We start from the raw sequence: 21,148 nt of genomic DNA, 5'->3' as shown, positions 1-21,148 counted from the left end.
GACCACAAGTGTGAAAAGCGTCTAAGTTCTAAATTATTCTGAACATGATCCTTCATAAGGATTATCACGATCTATGAAATGTAAGCCTTCAGGACAATTTCTTTCAAAAGCCAAGTTGTTAACACATTCTATAAATTTGCTCTTACTAATCGGGTGTTTCAAATACGTCTTCCTTGACCCACATCCAGGGAAATTGTAACCTAAAAATTTCAGATAGATGATGTATTTAGTTTATGTTTGTGGTCTTTTATTACTCAAGGGAACGGTTGCCTCGGGGGGTGGAGTTGCTGCAAAATATTAAACAAAAAAAATTCCTTTTGAGAGAACTTCCCTTGCCCCTGAAGTACAGCCTAACACCGTCAAGTATATACAATATGAAATATATTTAAAGTAGATATCCAAAGGGGAAAAGGTTTTTTGGAAAATCGAAAACTGCAAAATAGAATGTCGAGAAATCGAACAACCGAAAAACTAAAACATCGGAATTTCGATAATCGGGAAATCGAGATCTCAAAATATTTAAAATCTAAAGTTTAATCATCGAACAATTGAAAAATCGAAAAGTCGAAAAACCGGAACGAAAAACTAAAATGTAAAAAATTGAAAAACTGGAAAAACTGGAAAATTGAAGAATCGAAAAACCGAAAAGTCGAAAAATCGAAAAATCGAAACAAGTCAAAATCCCAAAATCGACAAATTCAAATTAAAAAAAATTATAATTAAAAAGAATCACTAAATTGAAAAATTTAAAAACCGAAAAATCGGTAAATAGAAGAAACAAAAAATCCAGACATTGGTATCTCGATTAATCGAGAAATCGAAAAACTGAAAAATCAAAAAATGGAGAAGTCAAAAAATTGAGAAATCGCAGTAGGCTAAAATCTAAATCGAAAATTTAAAAATTGAAAAATGTGTAATTAAAAAAACTCGATAAATCGAAAAATGGAAAAACCAGAAAATCGAGAAATGGTGTAATAAAAAAATCCAAACGTCGAAATCTCGCAAAATCGAGTAACCGAAAAATTGAAAAAATGAAAAACTAAAAAATCGGAAAAATTAAAAACCGAAAAATTGAAAACTCGAAAAATCAAAAACTTAAAAAATTGAAGACAACAAATCTAAAACCGAAAAACTGAAAAGTAGAATTATTGTACAATTAATAAATCTAAAATTTATTTTAGAAATTGAAAAGTCGAGGAGTCGAAAAATTGAAAAATTGAGAAATCGAAACAGGCGAAAATCCCATATCGAAATGTTAAAAATTAAAAAATTGATAATTAAAAAAACTAAATAAATCGAAAAATTGAAAAACCGAAAAATCGAGTAATAAAAAAATTCAAATGTCGAAATCTTGCTAAATCGAGAAATCGAAAAATCGGAAGCCTGAGTAAGCAAGAAATTCAAAATCGGGAAATTGAAAAATTGAAACATCAAATAAAAGATTGAGATATCGAAAAGTCGCGAAGTTGAAAAAGTGAAAAATTGAGAAATCGAAATAAGCCAAAACCTAAAATTGAAAACTTAAGATAAGAAAAATCGTAAAATGAAAATTTAAAAAAAAGGAAGACTGAACACCACAAATCCAAAACTAAAAAATTGAAAAATCGAGAAGTTGAAACACCAAACACTAAAAAATCTAATTATTGGTATTGTAGGTCTTACGCAAAAATCTAAAATTTAAAAATTCGAAAAACTGAAAAGTAGAATTGTTGTACAATTGATAAATCTAAAATTTTAAAAATTTGAAAAACTAAAGTATTTAATTTGAAAAATCTAAAATTTTAAAATCGAAAAATTAAACAATCTAAAAAGTAAACAATGGACAAATCGAAAAGTCGACAAATCGAAATAAGTCAAAATCCAAAAATCGACAAGCTCAACTTAAAAAAATTTATAATTAAAAAGAATCACTAAATCGAAAAATTTAAAAACCGAAAAATCGGTAAATAGAAGGAACAAAAAATCCAGACATTGATATCTCGATTAATCGAGAAATCGAAAAACTGAAAAATCAAAAAATGGAGAAGCGAAAAACTGAAAATCGAAAAATTGAAAAACTGAAAAATTGAAACATAAGATCGAGAAGCCGAAAAATTGAGAAATTGAAAAACTGACCAAGCGAAAAATTAAAAACTCGAAAAATTGAAACATGAAAAGATGGAGAAGTCAAAAAATTGAGAAATCGAAGTAGGCTAAAATCTAAATCGAAAACATAAAAATTGAAAAATGTGTAATTAAAAAAACTCGATAAATCGAAAAATGGAAAAACGGGAAAATCGAGAAATGGTGTAATAAAAAAATCCAAACGTCGAAATCTCGCAAAATCGAGTAACCGAAAAATTGAAAAAATGAAAAACTAAAAAATCGGAAAATTTAAAAACCGAAAAATTGAAAAATCGAAAAATCGAAAACTTAAAAAATTGAAGACAACAAATCTAAAACCGAAAAACTGAAAAGTAGAATTATTCTACAATTGATAAATCTAAAATGTAGGAAACGAAAAATCGAAACATGGAGAAATCGAAACAACAAAAGAACGAGAAATCGAAAAGTCGAGGAGTCGAAAAAACGAAAATATGAAAAGCTAAAAAATCGAAAAATTTAAAAATCAATAAATTGAAAAATCGAAAAATCAAAAACTTAGAAAATTGAAGATCACAAGCCTAAAACCGAAAAACTGAAAAGTAGAATTATTGTACAATTAATAAATCTAAAATTTATTTTAGAAATCGAAAAGTCGAGGAGTCGAAAAATTGAAAAATTGAGAAATCGAAACGGGCGAAAATCCCATATCGAAATATTAAAAATTAAAAAATTGATAATTAGAAAAACTAAATAAATCGAAAAATTGAAAAGCCGAAAAATCGAGTAATAAAAAAATCCAAACGTCGAAATCTCGCTAAATCGAGAAATCGAAAAATCGAAAAACTGAGTAAGCAAGAAATTCAAAATCGGGAAATTGAAAAATTGAAACATCAAATAAAATATTGAGATATCGAAAAGTCGCGAAGTTGAAAAAGTGAAAAATTGAGAAATCGAAATAAGCCAAAACCTAAAATTGAAAACTTAAGATAAGAAAAATCGCAAAATCAAAAATTTTAAAAAAAGGAAAACAACACCACAAATCCAAAACTAAAAAATTGAAAAATGGAAAAGTTGAAACACCAAATACTAAAAAATCTAATTATTGGTATTGTAGGTCTTACTCAAAAATCTAAAATTTAAAAATTCGAAAAACTAAAGTAGTTAATTTGAAAAATCTAAAATTTTAAAATCGAAAAATTAAAACAATCTAAAAAGTAAAGAATGGACAAATCGAAAAGTCGAAAAATCGAAATAAGTCAAAATCCAAAAATCGACAAGCTCAACTTAAAAAAATTTATAATTAAAAAGAATCACTAAATCGAAAAATTTAAAAACCGAAAAATCGGTAAATAGAAGGAACAAAAAATCCAGACATTGATATCTCGATTAATCGAGAAATCGAAAAACTGAAAAATCAAAAAATGGAGAAGCGAAAAACTGAAAATCGAAAAATTGAAAAACTGGAAAATTGAAACATAAGATCGAGAAGCCGAAAAATTGAGAAATTGAAAAACTGACTAAGCGAAAAATTAAAAACTCGAAAAATTGAAACATCAAAAGATGGAGAAGTAAAAAAATTGAGAAATCGAAGTAGACTAAAATCTAAATCGAAAATTTAAAAATTGAAAAATGTGTAATTAAAAAAACTCGATAAATCGAAAAATGGAAAAACCGGAAAATCGAAAAATGATGTAATAAAAAAATCCAAACGTCGAAATCTCGCAAAATCGAGTAACCGAAAAATTGAAAAAATGAAAAACTAAAAAATCGGAAAATTTAAAAACCGAAAAATTGAAAAATCGAAAAATCAAAAACTTAAAAAATTGAAGACAACAAATCTAAAACCGAAAAACTGAAAAGTAGAATTATTCTACAATTGATAAATCTAAAATGTAGGAAACGAAAAATCGAAACATGGAGAAATCCAAACAACAAAAGAACGAGAAATCGAAAAGTCGGAGTCAAAAAATCGAAAAAATGAAAAGCTAAAAATCGAAAAATTTAAAAACCAAAAAATTGAAAAATCGAAAAATCAAAAACTTAGAAAATTGAAGATCACAAATCTAAAACCGAAAAACTGAACAGTAGAATTATTGTACAATTGATAAATCTAAAATTTATTTTAGAAATCGAAAAGTCGAGGAGTCGAAAAATTGAAAAATTGAGAAATCGAAACAGGCGAAAATCCCATTTCGAAATGTTAAAAATTAAAAAATTCATAATTAAAAAAACTAAATAAATCGAAAAATTGAAAAACCGAAAAATCGAGTAATAAAAAAATCCAAACGTCGAAATCTCGCTAAATCGAGAAATCGAAAAATCGAAAACCTGAGTAAGCAAGAAATTCAAAATCGGGAAATTGAAAAATTGAAACATCAAATAAAAGATTGAAATATCGAAAAGTGGCGAAGTTGAAAATGTGAAAAATTGAGAAATCGAAATAAAATTGAAAACTTAAGACAAGAAAAATCGCAAAATCAAAAATTTTAAAAAAAGGAAGACTGAACACCACAAATCCAAAACCAAAAAATTGAAAAATCGAAAAGTTGAAACAACAAATACTAAAAAATCTAATTATTGGTATTGTAGGGCTTACGCAAAAATCTAAAATTTAAAAATTCGAAAAACTGAAAAGCAGAATTGTTGTACAATTGATAAATCTAAAATTTTAAAAATTTGAAAAACTAAAGTATTTAATTTTAAAAATCTAAAATTTTAAAATCGAAAAATTAAAACAATCTAAAAAGTAAAGAATGGACAAATCGAAAAGTCGAAAAATCGAAATAAGTCAAAATCCAAAAATCGACAAGCTCAACTTAAAAAAATTTATAATTAAAAAGAATCACTAAATCGAAAAATTTAAAAACCGAAAAATCGGTAAATAGAAGGAACAAAAAATCCAGACATTGATATCTCGATTAATCGAGAAATCGAAAAACTGAAAAATCAAAAAATGGAGAAGCGAAAAACTGAAAATCGAAAAATTGAAAAACTGGAAAATTGAAACATAAGATCGAGAAGCCGAAAAATTGAGAAATTGAAAAACTGACTAAGCGAAAAATTAAAAACTCGAAAAATTGAAACATCAAAAGATGGAGAAGTAAAAAAATTGAGAAATCGAAGTAGACTAAAATCTAAATCGAAAATTTAAAAATTGAAAAATGTGTAATTAAAAAAACTCGATAAATCGAAAAATGGAAAAACCGGAAAATCGAAAAATGATGTAATAAAAAAATCCAAACGTCGAAATCTCGCAAAATCGAGTAACCGAAAAATTGAAAAAATGAAAAACTAAAAAATCGGAAAATTTAAAAACCGAAAAATTGAAAAATCGAAAAATCAAAAACTTAAAAAATTGAAGACAACAAATCTAAAACCGAAAAACTGAAAAGTAGAATTATTCTACAATTGATAAATCTAAAATGTAGGAAACGAAAAATCGAAACATGGAGAAATCCAAACAACAAAAGAACGAGAAATCGAAAAGTCGGAGTCAAAAAATCGAAAAAATGAAAAGCTAAAAATCGAAAAATTTAAAAACCAAAAAATTGAAAAATCGAAAAATCAAAAACTTAGAAAATTGAAGATCACAAATCTAAAACCGAAAAACTGAACAGTAGAATTATTGTACAATTGATAAATCTAAAATTTATTTTAGAAATCGAAAAGTCGAGGAGTCGAAAAATTGAAAAATTGAGAAAACGAAACAGGCGAAAATCCCATATCGAAATGTTAAAAATTAAAAAATTCATAATTAAAAAAACTAAATAAATCGAAAAATTGAAAAACCGAAAAATCGAGTAATAAAAAAATCCAAACGTCGAAATCTCGCTAAATCGAGAAATCGAAAAATCGAAAACCTGAGTAAGCAAGAAATTCAAAATCGGGAAATTGAAAAATTGAAACATCAAATAAAAGATTGAGATATCGAAAAGTCGCGAAGTTGAAAAAGTGAAAAATTGAGAAATCGAAATAAAATTGAAAACTTAAGATAAGAAAAATCGCAAAATCAAAAATTTTAAAAAAAGGAAGACAACACCACAAATCCAAAACTAAAAAATTAAAAAATCGGGAAGTTGAAACACCAAATACTCAAAAATCTAATTATTGGTATTGTAGGTCTTACTCAAAAATCTAAAATTTAAAAATTCGAAAAACTGAAAAGTAGAATTGTTGTACAATTGATAAATCTAAAATTTTAAAAATTTGTAAAACTAAAGTATTTAATTTGAAAAAATCTAAAATTTTAAAATCGAAAAATTAAAACAATCTAAAAAGTAAAAAATGGACAAATCGAAAAGTCGAAAAATCGAAATAAGTCAAAATCCAAAAATCGACAAGGTCAACTTAAAAAAATTTATAATTAAAAAGAATCACTAAATCGAAAAATTTAAAAACCGAAAAATCGGTAAATAGAAGGAACAAAAAATCCAGACATTGATATCCCGATTAATCGAGAAATCGAAAAACTGAAAAATCAAAAAATGGAGAGGCGAAAAACTGAAAATCGAAAAATTGAAAAACTGGAAATTTGAAACATAAGATCGAGAAGCCGAAAAATTGAGAAATTGAAAAACTGACTAAGCGAAAAATTAAAAACTCGAAAAATTGAAACATCAAAAGATGGAGAAGTCAAATAATTGAGAAATCGAAGTAGGCTGAAATCTAAATCGAAAACTTAAAAATTGAAAAATGTGTAATTAAAAAAACTCCATAAATCGAAAAATGGAAAAACCGGAAAATCGAGAAATGGTGTAATAAAAAAATCCAAACGTCGAAATCTCGCAAAATCGAGTAACCGAAAAATTGAACAAATGAAAAACTAAAAAATCGGAAAATTTAAAAACCGAAAAATTGAAAAATCGAAAAATAAAAAACTTAAAAAATTGAAGACAACAAATCTAAAACCGAAAAACTGAAAAGTAGAATTATTCTACAATTGATAAATCTAAAATGTAGGAAACGAAAAATCGAAACATGGAGAAATCGAAACAACAAAAGAACGAGAAATCGAAAAGTCGAGGAGTCAAAAAATCGAAAAAATGAAAAGCTAAAAAATCCAAAAATTTAAAAACCAAAAAATTGAAAAATCGAAAAATCAAAAACTTAGAAAATTGAAGATCACAAATCTAAAACCGAAAAACTGAACAGTAGAATTATTGTACAATTGATAAATCTAAAATTTATTTTGGAAATCGAAAAGTCGAGGAGTCGAAAAATTGAGAAATTGAGAAATCGAAACAGGCGAAAATGACATATCGAAATGTTAAAAATTAAAAAAATCATAATTAAAAAAAACTAAATAAATCGAAAAATTGAAAAACTGAAAAATCGAGTAATAAAAAAATCCAAACGTCGAAATCTCGCTAAATCGAGGAATCGAAAAACCGAAAACTGAGTAAGCAAGAAATTCAAAATCGGGAAATTGAAAAATTGAAACATCAAATAAAAGATTGAGATATCGAAAAGTCGCGAAGTTGAAAAAGTGAAAAAGTGAGAAATCGAAATAAAATTGAAAACTTAAGATAAGAAAAATCGCAAAATCAAAAATTTTAAAAAAAGGAAGACTGAACACCACAAATCCAAAACTAAAAAATTGAAAAATCGAGAAGTTGAAACACCAAATACTAAAAAATCTAATTATTGGTATTGTAGGTCTTACTCAAAAATCTAAAATTTAAAAATTCGAAAAACTGAAAAGTAGAATTGTTGTACAATTGATAAATCTAAAATTTTCAAAATTTGAAAAACTAAAGTATTTAATTTGAAAAAATCTAAAATTTTAAAATCGAAAAATTAAAACAATCTAAAAAGTAAAAAGTGGACAAATCGAAAAGTCGAAAAATCGAAATAAGTCAAAATCCAAAAATCGACAAGCTCAACTTAAAAAAATTTATAATTAAAAAGAATCACTAAATCGAAAAATTTAAAAACCGAAAAATCGGTAAATAGAAGGAACAAAAAATCCAGACATTCATATCTCGATTAATCGAGAAATCGAAAAACTGAAAAATCAAAAAATGGAGAAGCGAAAAACTGAAAATCGAAAAATTGAAAAACTGGAAAATTGAAACATAAAATCGAGAAGCCGAAAAATTGAGAAATTGAAAAACTGACCAAGCGAAAAATTAAAAACTCGAAAAAGTGAAACATGAAAAGATGGAGAAGTCAAAAAATTGAGAAATCGAAGTAGGCTAAAATCTAAATCGAAAACTTAAAAATTGAAAAATGTGTAATTAAAAAAACTCGATAAATCGAAAAATGGAAAAACCGGAAAATCGAGAAATGGTGTAATAAAAAAATCCAAACGTCGAAATCTCGCAAAATCGAGTAACCGAAAAATTGAAAAAATGAAAAACTAAAAAATCGGAAAATTTAAAAACCGAAAAATTGAAAAATCGAAAAATCAAAAACTTAAAAAATCGAAGACAACAAATCTAAAACCGAAAAACTGAAAAGTAGAATTATTCTACAATTGATAACTCTAAAATGTAGGAATCGAAAAATCGAAACATGGAGAAATCGAAACAACAAAAGAACGAGAAATCGAAAAGTCGAGGAGTCGAAAAATCGAAAAAATGAAAAGCTAAAAAATCCAAAATTTAAAAACCAAAAAATTGAAAAATCGAAAAATCAAAAACTTAGAAAATTGAAGATCACAAACCTAAAATCGAAAAACTGAAAAGTAGAATTATTGTACAATTAATAAATCTAAAATTTATTTTAGAAATCGAAAAGTCGAGGAGTCGAAAAATTGAAAAATTGAGAAATCGAAACAGGCGAAAATCCCAAATCGAAATGTTAAAAATTAAAAAATTCATAATTAAAAAAACTAAATAAATCGAAAAATTGAAAAACCGAAAAATCGAGTAATAAAAAAATCCAAATGTCGAAATCTTGCTAAATCGAGAAATCGAAAAATCGGAAGCCTGAGTAAGCAAGAAATTCAAAATCGGGAAATTGAAAAATTGAAACATCAAATAAAAGATTGAGATATCGAAAAGTCGCGAAGTTGAAAAAGTGAAAAATTGAGAAATCGAAATAAAATTGAAAACTTAAGATAAGAAAAATCACAAAATCAAAAATTTTAAAAAAAGGAAGACTGAACACCACAAATCCAAAACTAAAAAATTGAAAAATCGAGAAGTTGAAACACCAAATACTAAAAAATCTAAATATTGGTATTGTAGGTCTTACTCAAAAACCAAAAATTTAAAAATTCGAAAAACTGAAAAGCAGAATTGTTTTACAATTGATAAATCTAAAATTTTAAAAATTTGAAAAACTAAAGTATTTAATTTGAAAAATCTAAAATTTTAAAATCGAAAAATTAAAACAATCTAAAAAGTAAAAAATGGACAAATCGAAAAGTCGAAAAATCGAAATAAGTCAAAATCCAAAAATCGACAAGCTCAACTTAAAAAAATTTATAATTAAAAAGAATCACTAAATCGAAAAATTTAAAAACCGAAAAATCGGTAAATAGAAGGAACAAAAAAATCCAGACATTGATGTCTCGATTAATCGAGAAATCGAAAAACTGAAAAATCAAAAAATGGAGAAGCGAAAAACTGAAAATCGAAAAATTGAAAAACTGGAAAATTGAAAAACATAAGATCGAGAATTCGAAAAATTGAGAAATTGGAAAACTGACTAAGCGAAAAATTAAAAACTCGAAAAATTGAAACATCAAAAGATGGAGAAGTCAAAAAATAGAGAAATCGAAGTAGGCTAAAATCTAAATCGAAAACTTAAAAATTGAAAAATGTGCAATTAAAAAAACTCGATAAATCGAAAAATGGAAAAACCGGAAAATCGAGAAATGGTGTAATAAAAAAATCCAAACGTCGAAATCTCGCAAAATCGAGTAACCGAAAAATTGAAAAAATGAAAAACTAAAAAATCGGAAAATTTAAAAACCGAAAAATTGAAAAATCGAAAAATCAAAAACTTAAAAAATTGAAGACAACAAATCTAAAACCGAAAAACTGAAAAGTAGAATTATTCTGCAATTGATAAATCTAAAATGTAGGAAACGAAAAATCGAAACATGGAGAAATCGAAACAACAAAAGAATGAGAAATCGAAAAGTCGAGGAGCCGAAAAATCGAAAAAATGAAAAGCTAAAAAATCCAAAAATTTAAAAACCAAAAATTGAAAAATCGAAAAATCAAAAACTTAGAAAATTGAAGATCACAAATCTAAAACCGAAAAACTGAACAGTAGAATTATTGTACAATTGATAAACCTAAAATTTATTTTAGAAATCGAAAAGTCGAGGAGTCGAAAAATTGAAAAATTGAGAAATCGAAACAGGCGAAAATCCCATATCGAAATGTTAAAAATTAAAAAAATTGAATATTAAAAAAACTAAATAAATCGAAAAATTGAAAAACCGAAAAATCGAGTAATAAAAAAATCCAAACTTCGAAATCTCGCTAAATCGAGAAATCGAAAAATCGAAAAACTGAGTAAGCAAGAAATTCAAAATCGGGAAATTGAAAAATTGAAACATCAAATAAAATATTGAGATATCGAAAAGTCGCGAAGTTGAAAAAGTGAAAAATTGAGAAATCGAAATAAAATTGAAAACTTAAGATAAGAAAAATCGCAAAATCAAAATTTTAAAAAAGGAAGACTGAACACCACAAATCCAAAACTAAAAAATCGAAAAATCGAGAAGTTGAAACACCAAAAACTAAAAAATCTAATTATTGGTATTGTAGGTCTTACTCAAAAATCTAAAATTTAAAAATTCGAAAAACTGAAAAGTAGAATTGTTGTACAATTGATAAATCTAAAATTTTAAAAATTTGAAAAAATAAAGTATTTAATTTGAAAAATCTAAAATTTTAAAATAGAAAAATTAAACAATCTAAAAAGTAAAAAATGGACAAATCAAAAAGTCGAAAAATCGAAAAAAGTGAAAAACTCGAAGGAAAAAAATTGAAAAATTTTCAAACTGAAAAATCGAAAAATTGAGAAATCGAAAAAATCGAGAAAACGAAAAATTGGAAAATCTGAAACCTGAAAAATTGTAAAATTAAAGAATTGAAGAACTAAGAAACCGTTGACAAGTCCAGAAGTTGACAAGTCCAAAAATGAAAAATTGGAAAACCGAACAATTTAAAAATCAAAAATTGAAGAGTTGAGAAATTAAAAGTTGTAAAATTAAAACAATGGAAAATTGAAAAATGGAAAGATAAAAATCCAAAATTTGAAGAATAGACAAATGGAAAAATTCCATTGTAGAAAGATTGAAAAACTGAATAAGCGAAAAATCGGGAAAACGAAAAATAGAAAAATCGAAGTCGAAAAATCGAAGCTTTAAACAAATCGAAAAATTTGAAAATCTAAAATCTGAAAAATTGAAAAATCCAAAAATTAAAAAATTGAAAACCCAAAGAATTGAAAAATTAAAATATCTCGAAATTGAAAAATCTAAAATTTTATAATAAAAATCTAAAGACAGAACAAAAAAAAAATTAGAACATTGAAATTTCAATAAATCGGAACATCGAAAAGTTGAAAAGTCGAAAATCAAAAATTTCAGAAATCAAAAAAACGGAAGATAGACGTCGAAACATCGAAAAACTAAAAAATCTAGAATTTAAAAATTCAAAAAACGGAAAGGTAGAAAGGTCATAGAACTGATAAATTTAAAATTAAAAAAAAATCAAACTGAAACAACGAAAAATTGAGAAATCGAAAAATCCAAGTCGAAAAATCGAAAAATTAAAAAATCTAAAACCCGAAAAATTGAAAAACCGTACAATTTAAAAATCAAAAATTGAAGAGTTGAGAAATTAATGAAAGGGTTAATCTTAAAGCAATCTGTAACAGTAAATCCACCATGGACTACTCCAAACCCGCTTTGTTGGAACGTGCTGCCTGAACAGACGGTACTGATAGCGGACACAGACGATTGCCAGATGTACTGGGAGTGCCGTAGTTCCGTGTTGACTCATGAGACGTGTCCGCCGTACTTGCTCTTCGACGAATCCAGGCAATTGTGCGACTTTCCCGAGTTTGTCAACTGCCTAGGTTGGTACTAGGAGAAGTACTGCAATCAGTACTGGGGTACGTTTCAGGTCCTACGCCAACCCCGGATCCTGATTTCACCACATCGGACACCGACGATCCTCGCTGTGCTGACATGCAAACTTCGTACTGGCTCCATCCCACTCTCTGTGACGTGTACATCGAGTGTTATCGTGGGCACAGTTACCAGATGGATTGCCCACCTGGGCTTTATTTCAGCGCCATTGCGAAGAAGTGTGTGCCCCCTGGCCAGTCGGAGTGCGGGCGGACTACACCCACTGAAGGTAGTACCATTTTATTTTATAATTTCTATAACTTAGTGGCGGTTATTTTATGATGGTACTTGCAGGTCCTACGTATCCGTCGGATTGGACTGGGGAACCAGATTGTCCTTACCCTGAGTCTGAAGGAAAACTGAGTCCTGTTCGTGGTGACTGTACGAAATTCTACGAGTGTGCTGGAGGCAGAAACGTCATATTTGATTGTCCCTCGAATTTGTGGTACAGCGATTTTTACAAAGAGTGTGTTTATCCATATCAGTCAGAGTGTACATGGGATAAGCTCTCGTTTCTAAACCGTATATATAAATTTGTGTTGAGGTATTAATGGAAACATGATGTGTATTAATAACTGTAGTTTATTGGTTAATTAAAACATTATGGGACAAATAAAAGTCAACAGAATATTGTGTTTATTTTAACCACAAGTCTGAAAAGCGTTCTAGGTTCTAAATGATTGCGAACATATTCCTTCATCAGGATAATGACGGTCTATGTAAATTAAGCCTTCAGGACAATTTCTTTCAAAAGCCAAGTTGTTAACACATTCTATAAATTTGTTCTTACTAATCGGGTGTTTGAAATACGGCTTCCTTGACCCACATCCAGGGAAATTGTAACCTAAAAATTTCACATAGATGATGTATTTAGTTTATGTTTGTGGTCTTACTCAAGGGAACGGGTGCCTCGGGGGGTGGAGTAGCTGCAAAATATTAAACAAAAAAAAAAATTAGTCGAAAGTTATTTTGACAGAACTTCCCTTGCCCCTGAAGTACAGCCTAACACCGTCAAGTATGTACAGTCTTAAATATATTTCAAGAAGATATCCGACGGGAAAAATGTTTTTTGGAAAATCGATTGTCGAGAAATCTAGCAACCGGAACATCGATAATCGAGAAATCGGGAAATCAAAAAATTTTAAAAATCGAAAAATCAAAGAATCGTAAAATTGAAAAATTGAAACATCGAAAAACGTAAAAATTAAAAAATCAAAAATTGAAAAATAAAAAATTTAAAATTTAATCATCGAGTCGAAAAGTCGAAAAACGGAAAAATCGAGAAATTGAAAATTACGAAAACTGAAATGACGGAAAATCGAAGAATTAAAAAGCCGAAAAATCGAAATATCGAGAAAATTAAAAACTAAAACATCGACAAATCGAAAAGTCGAGAAGTCGAAAAATCTAAAAATTGAGAAATTGAAATAGGTCGAAACCCAAAAATCGGGAAGTTCAAAATCACAGAATTTAACATTGAAATCTCGATAAATCAAAAAAACTGAAAAATCAAAAAATTGGGTAAGCGAAAAATTGGAAATGGAGAAATTGAAAAACTGAAACATCAAAAGATCGAGAAATCGAAAAATCGAGAATTCGAAAAATTGGGAAATCGAAAAAGGCCAGAATCCAAAAAATTGAAAAATCCGAAAATCGAGAAATGGAGTAATAAAAAAATCGAAACGTCGAAATCTCGCAAAATCGAGACATCGAAAAATTGAAAAACCAAATATTTACAAAATTGAACACCACAAATCTAAAACTGAAAAACTAAAACATCCAGAAGGCAAAACACCTAAAACTGAAAGATCTAAAATTTAATTCGAACAACTGAAAAGTAGAATTTTTGTACAATTGATAAATCTAAAATTTTAAAAATTGAAAAATTAAAATATCTAGAAATTGAAAAATCTAAAATATAGAAATCGAAAAATTGAAAACTGAATAATGGGAAAATCGAAACATTGAGAAATCGAAACAACAAACGATCGAAGAAGTCGAAAAATCGAAATGGGTCAAAATCCAAAAATTGAAAAGTTGAAAATCGAAAAATTTTAAATTAAAAGGAATCGATAAATCAAAAATTGAAAAACTGAAAAATCGACAAACATAAGAAACAAGAAATCCAAACATTGAAATTTCGATAAATTGAGAAATCGAAAAATCGAAAAATTGAGTAAGCAAGAAATTGAAAATCGGGAAACTGAAGAATTGAAATATCAAATAAATGATGGGAAATCGAAAAGTCGAGAAGTCGAAAAAGTGAAAAATTGGTAGATCGAAATAGGCCAAAACCTAAAATCGAAAAGTTAAGAAATAAAAAATAATAAAAAAACTCGAAAAATTGAAAAACTGAAAAATCGGAGTAATAAAAGAATCCAAACGTCGAAATCTCGCCAATCGAGAAATTGAAAAATTGAAAAATCAAAATATCGGGAAATCAAAAAGTCGAATGATCAAAAAATTGAAAAATCGAAAGCGACGAAAATCCCAAATTTAAAAGTTAAAAATTGAAAAATTCATAATTAAAAAACTCGATAAATCGAAAAATTGAGAAACCCGAAAATCGAGTAATAAAAAATCCAAACGTTGAAATCTCGCTAAATCGAGAAATCAAAAAATCGAAAAACTGAGCAAGCAAGAAATTCAAAATCCGGAAATTGAAAAAATTAAAAAAAAGGAAGATTGAACACCACAAATCCAAAACTAAAATATTGAAAAATCGAGAAGTTGAAACACCAAAAACTAAAAAATCTAAAATTTAAAAATTCGAAAAACTGAAAAGTAGAATTGTTGTACAATTGATAAAATTAAATTTTAAAAATTGAAAAAAAATAAAATATCTAGAATTTGAAAAAACTAAAATTTTAAAATCGAAAAATTAAAAAAATCTAAAAAGTAAAAAATGGACAAATCGAAAAGTCGAAAAATCGAAAGAAAGAGGAAATATCGAAGGATAAAAAATTGAAAAATTCTCAAACTGAAAAACCAAAAAAATTGAGAAATCGAAGAAATCGAGAAAACGAAAAGCCGAAAAATCGAAGTCGAAAAATTGAAGATTTAAAAAATCGAAAAATTTGCGAATCTGAAACCTGAAAAATTGTAAAACCAAAGAATTGAAATACTGCGAAACCTAAACATTGACAAGTCGAGAAGTTGACAAATCCAAAAATGAAAAATTGAAAAACCGAACAATTTAAAAATCAAAAATTGAAGAGTTGAGAAATTGAAAACTTGTAAAATTGAAACAACAGAAAATTGAAAAATGGAAAAATAAAAAATCCAAAATTTGAAAAGTAGAAAAATGCAAAAATTCCATTGTAGAAAGATTGAAAAACTGAGTAAGCGAAAAGTTGAAAATCGAGAAACTGAAAAATTGAAAAATCGAAAAATCAAGAAATAGAACCAATAAAAAATTAGAATATTGAAATTTCGATAAATCGGAAGAATGAAAAGTTGGAAAATCGAAAAACCAAAATTTTTAAAAACCAAAAAATTGAAAGATCAAAAACATAAAAAAGAGGTGGAAAATCGGGAGGTCGAAACATCAAAAAACCAAAAAAATCTGGAATTTAAAAATTCGAAAAACTGAAAAGTAGAAAGGTCGTAGAACTGATAAATCTAAAATTTTCAAAATAGAAAAATTAAAATATCTAAAATTTTAAAATCGAAAACCAAAAATCTAAAAAGTAAAAAATGGAGAAATCGAGAAGTCGAAAAATCAAAAAACAAGAAGAAAAATCGAAGAATCAAGAAATTGAAAAATTCTCAAACTGAAACATCGAAAAATTGAGTAATCGGGAAAACGAAAAATAGAACAATTGATGTCGAAAAATCGAAGCTTTAGAAAAATCGAAAAATTTGAAAATCTGAAATCTGAAAAATTGAAAAATCCAAAAATTAAAAAATTGAAAACCGAAAAAAATGAAAAATTAAAATATCTAGAAATTGAAAAACCTAAAATTTTAAAATCGAAAAATTAAACAATCTAAAAATCTAGAAATAGAACCAATAAAAATTAGAACATTGAAATTTCAATAAATCGGAAAATCGAAAAGTTGAAAAATTGAAAAACCAAAAAATCAAAAAAACTGAAAGTTCAAAAATATAAGTCGAAAATTGAGAGGTCGAAACATCAAAAAATTAAAAAATTTTAATTAAAAAATTCAAAAAACTGAAAAGTAGAAAGGTCATAGAACTGATAAATTTAAAATAAAAAAAAACTCAAACTGAAACAACAAAAATTGAGAAATCGAAAAACCGAAGTCGAAAAATTGGAAAATCTAAAATCTGAAAAATTTAAAAATTGAAGAATTGAAAACTGAGAAACCGAAACACTGGTACGCCGAAAAGTTGATAAATTCAAAAATTGAAAAATTGAAAAACCGTACAATTTAAAAATCAAAAAAATTGAAGAGTTGAGAAATTGAAAACTTGTATAAAATTGAAACAACGGAAAATTGAAAAATGGAAAAATGAAAAATCTAAAATTTGAAGAATTAAAATATTGAAGAATCGAAAAATGGAAAAATTCCGATTTTGAAATGTTGAAAAACTGAGTAAACGAGAAATTGAAAAATGGAAAAATCGAGAAAGAACCAATAAAAAATTAGAACATTGAAATTTCGATAAATCCAAAAACCAAAAATTTTAAAAATCAAAAAAGTGAAGATCAAAGATATAAAACCGAAAAGTCGAAACTTGACAAGTCGAAACATCGAAAAACTAAAAAATCTAGAATTAAAAATTATTAAAATTGAAAATTCAAACACCTAAAAAACCGAAAAATGGAAAAATCGAATCATTGAAGAATTGGAAAACTGAAAAATCGAAAGATTGACAAATCGAGAAATGGGAAAATCAAGAAATTGATTAATCGAGAAATCGAAAAATTTCAAGATCGACAAATTGAAAAGTAGGAAGGGTAAAACTGATAGATCTATAATTTTAAAAATTGAAAAATTAAAATATCTAGAAATTGAAAAATCTAGAATTTAAAAATCGAAAAATTTAAAAATTTAAGAAGAAAAAAAATGGAGAAATCGAAAAATCGATAAAAAGGAAGAAAAACCCAGAGGAATAAAAAAATTGAAAAATTTTCAAACTGAAACATCGAAAAATTGAGAAACCGAAACACTGAAAAGCCGAGAAGTTGAGAAATCCACAATTTGAAGAACCGAACAATTTAAAAATAAAAAAATTGAAGAGTTGAGAAATTGAAAACTTGTAAAATTGAAGCAACGGAAAATTGAAAAGTGGAAAAATGAAAAATCCAACATTTAAAGAATCGAGAAATTGAAGAAAAATTCCAATGTTGAAATACTGAAAAACTGTGTAGGCGAAAAGTTTAAAATCGAGAAACTGAAAAATTGAAAAATCGAAAAATCGAGAAATAGAACCAAAAAACTTGACCATTGAAATTTCAATAAATCGGAAAATCGAAAAGTTGGAAAATCGAAAAACCAAAAATTTTAAAACCCAAAAAATTGAAAAATCAAAAACATAAAACCGAAAGGTCGAAAATCCAGAGGTTGAAACATCACAAAACTAAAAAAATCTAGAATTTAAAAATTCGAAAAATTGAAAATACAAACACCTGAAACATCGAAAAACTGAAAAATCGAAAAATTGAAGAATCCAAAAACTGAAAATCGAGAAAGATTAAAAAATCGAGAAAAAAAAGAAAAATCGAGGAACCAAAAAATTGAAAAATTCTCAAACTGAAAAATCGAAAAATTGAGAAATCGAAGAAATCGAGAAGATTAAAAAAGATCGAAAAATTGAAAATCTTAAAACTGAAATATGGGACAATTGAGAAATTAAAATATGAAAATATTGAGAAAATGAAAATTTTAAGAATCGAGAAATTGAAAAACCCAACAAAATATCGAAAAATTGAAAAGTGTGAAATTAAGAAAAAAAAAATTAAAAAAACTCGATAAATCGAAAAATTGAAAAACTGAAAAATCGAGAAATGGAGTAATAAAAAAAATACAAGTCGAAATCACCCTATATCGAGAAATTGAAATTTGGAAAATTGAGAAATTAAAAGTTCAAAAATCGAGAAATTGAAAAGCCGAAAAATCGAAAATTCAAAAAATTGAGAAATCGAAATTTGTCAAAATCCAAAAATCGAAAGGTTAAAAATTGAAAAATTTAAAATTAAAGAGAATCGATAAATCAAAAAATAGAAAAACTGAAAAATCGAAATGTTAACAATTGAAAAAATCATAATTAACAAAAACACGATAAATCGTAAAATTAAAAAATCGGAAAATTGCGTAATAAAAAATCCAAACATCGAAAGCTCGCCAAATCGAGAACTCGAAAAATTAAAAAAGTGAAAAACGAACAAATCGAAAAATTAAAATATCTAAAAAGTAAATAATTGAGAAATCGAGAAGTTGAAAAACCTAAAAAAGAAGAAAAATCCAAAAAATTGAAAAATACTCAAACTGAAGCATCGAAAAATTAAGAAATCGAAAAAATCGAGAAAACAAAAAGTCGAAAAATCAAAGATTTAAGAAATCGAGAAATCGAGAAATCCAAAAATTGAAAAATCGAAAAACCGAACAATTTGAAAATCGGAAAATTAAAAAAATGGAAAAATGAAAAATCCAAAATTTGAATAATCGAGAAATTGAAGAATCGAAAAATGTAAAAATCCCTGTGAAACTGAGTAAGCGAAAAATTGAAAATCGCGGAATTCAAATATTGAAAAATCGCAAAATCGAGAAATAGAACCAACAAAATATTTAAACATTGAAATTTCGATAAATCGGAAAAACGAAAAGTTGAAAAATCGACAAAACAAATATTCTAAAAATTATAAAATTGTAACAACAAAAAACCAAAAAATCTAGAATTTAAAAATTCGAAAAATTGAAAATACAAACACCCAAAAAAATCGAAAAATTGAAAAATCGAAAGATTGAAGAATTGGAAAACTGAAAAATTAAAAAATTAAAAAATCGAGAAATGGGGAAATTAAAAAATTGATTAATCGAGAAATCGAGAAATTCAAGAAAAAAACCGAAAAATCCCGAAACTGAAATTAAAAGTTCTAAAATTGAGAAATCGAAAATTCAATTGAAAAATCGAAAAATTAATATTCTGTAATTTTGATTTTCAGCACGGATTCATAAACCACAAGTTCAGGCCCATGTTACATTTTAACATATAAACAACACTGTAAGACGACATCATTTCCCGGACGAGAAAACAAATTTTGATTCGCGTTTTACCATCCATACGATTTTTCTAATGTACGTAGAAAATTTTACAACAATTTTAGAACAGACGGACAGACAGACAGACAGACGGAAACGGGAGACCTATTTTTCGTAGTGTAGGGGTCGTGCAACGTCGAGAAAACATGAAAGTAGCCAATCACTTACGCTCGAGAAGTAAAAATTAAGACGGGAACTTACTCCAAGCGACAGCAGTATGTTTGTAATCTGTAATCACACTTGTTTAGTATTTCCAAGGTAAGAAATAAACTTAAGTACTTTGGCATCTTTGCAAATTAGCTACAGAGCAGAGTTGGTTATTTTCGTGATATGCCATACCATCAGGGCATATTTTTAGAGTACCTTGATATTGGTCGCAGTGGATATAAAATTTGCAACCGTAGGTACTTGGTTCTGTTTTTCTGTATCCGGGACATCTGAACTGAGTTGACGCCCACGGTGGTACTAGTATAAAAATATTATCTACAAAGTATTTTATAAAAGTGTTATTACCTGTAACCGCACAATTCGCATATTTTGGACCAGTACATTTTTTCTGAAATGAATTAAACCACAATCCATCTGGACAAATTTGGACGTAAGAAATGTTAAAGTAGCACTCAACATAACTGGCGCAGTCGGTAGGATGCGGTAAAAAATCAATATCTTGCGTGCATCTGGGGTCAACAACTTGAATTTTTTAATGTCAAATTGGGTTCAAACTCAGTTGCGATTGACTTACAGCATCTAGAAGACTCTTGGTTTATGCACATTTGACTATTTTTGTCAAAATGAAAATTTTCTGGACAGTCTAAATACCATTTCTTGCTGTTATAACACAGAGTAAATTTACTACAATCAAAAGGGTGTGGATGGTAGTCAAGTTGTACATTTGCACACTCTGGGTCATTTAGCAAAATTTCGGAGACTGGAGGAGTGGGTACATATTGTGCTAGACATGTCAAAAAATTATTATAGTTATTTTTGTTTCTGATCGACTAATCTTACGTGTAGTTGTGACAGAAAAAGACGTTTCATCAATTGCTTTCGGTTCTATAAGAAAAACCAGTTAAGAAATTTTATACTGACGTACTATACCTACTGTTGCATTCTTGGTTCACGTTTTGCGGAAAATCACAGGCCTGGATTTTTTCATTAAATTTGAAGTCATCTGGACATGTGTAACTATCATAATTTATTCCGTAACGTTGACAAGATGGTGGATACCCTTGAAGAACACTAGCACTTCCTAGAATACTCGTAGCTTGAAAAATTTTTCTAATTTTGTATCACATGCAGAATTTACCATAACCCAATATGCAAAAAGCAACCAAGAAAAACTTCATCTTTTTTCCCGTTGCTGCTTACACCGTGGTTCAAAAACAAACTGAATTTGGTGAGAGAAATCAACAAATTTTCGATAAAGTGCTTGTATTATTGACAATCCAGGAAATGCAGTGATCAAATGCAAATATTGACCCATTTGGTTTACTTTTCACACGAACAGCACCCATGTTTGTAACAATATTTACCCATCTAAGGTAAAGAAAGGTCGCTCATCGAGAAAACCCTTCCGAGATAGTCTGGTTTCGATTTAGTACGACCGTCAATCTTGTTTGGAAAATGGTACCTCTACTATTGTTGTCGGCTTGTCGAGGTAACATTGTGCTCGCCAACATAGACAACACCACAACGGACGTACCGTCTGGTCAAACCTCTTTAAAAGGTACTTCAAATT

At 27.3% G+C, this 21,148-nt stretch overlaps 2 protein-coding genes across 3 annotated transcripts; one reads left to right on the top strand and one right to left on the bottom strand.

The window, feature by feature from the left end:
- Nucleotides 1-31: 31 nt before the first annotated feature.
- On the bottom strand, nucleotides 32-20,802 carry LOC135133130 (protein obstructor-E-like). 2 transcript variants are annotated; one of them, XM_064061417.1, is made up of 9 exons: nucleotides 20,717-20,802; nucleotides 20,513-20,659; nucleotides 20,419-20,463; nucleotides 20,153-20,362; nucleotides 19,924-20,100; nucleotides 19,690-19,875; nucleotides 19,612-19,638; nucleotides 255-287; nucleotides 32-200 (listed from the first exon to the last, which is right to left on the bottom strand). In XM_064061417.1, exons 1-9 carry the CDS (start codon nucleotides 20,754-20,756, stop codon nucleotides 34-36), a joined length of 1,032 nt encoding a protein of 343 aa, XP_063917487.1. In that variant the 5' UTR covers nucleotides 20,757-20,802; the 3' UTR covers nucleotides 32-33. The 2 variants fall into 2 exon arrangements, with proteins under 2 accessions (XP_063917487.1, XP_063917479.1); XM_064061409.1 differs by lacking the exons at nucleotides 32-200; nucleotides 255-287 and adding exons at nucleotides 12,746-13,025; nucleotides 13,075-13,107.
- Nucleotides 11,880-12,809, top strand: LOC135133173 (peritrophin-1-like). Its single transcript, XM_064061476.1, has 3 exons — nucleotides 11,880-12,129; nucleotides 12,177-12,410; nucleotides 12,476-12,809. Exons 1-3 carry the CDS (start codon nucleotides 11,895-11,897, stop codon nucleotides 12,730-12,732), a joined length of 726 nt encoding a protein of 241 aa, XP_063917546.1. The 5' UTR covers nucleotides 11,880-11,894; the 3' UTR covers nucleotides 12,733-12,809.
- Nucleotides 20,803-21,148: the final 346 nt, after the last annotated feature.

The sequence above is a fragment of the Zophobas morio genome, unplaced genomic scaffold (genome assembly GCF_036711695.1).
Source record: "Zophobas morio isolate AGI-343-1 ecotype UQ-CSIRO unplaced genomic scaffold, CSIRO_AGI_Zmor_V1 ptg000003l, whole genome shotgun sequence".
Taxonomy (NCBI): domain Eukaryota; kingdom Metazoa; phylum Arthropoda; class Insecta; order Coleoptera; family Tenebrionidae; genus Zophobas; species Zophobas morio.
Note: the sequence above shows the minus strand (reverse complement) of the source record. Positions and strands in the feature narration are given on the sequence as shown.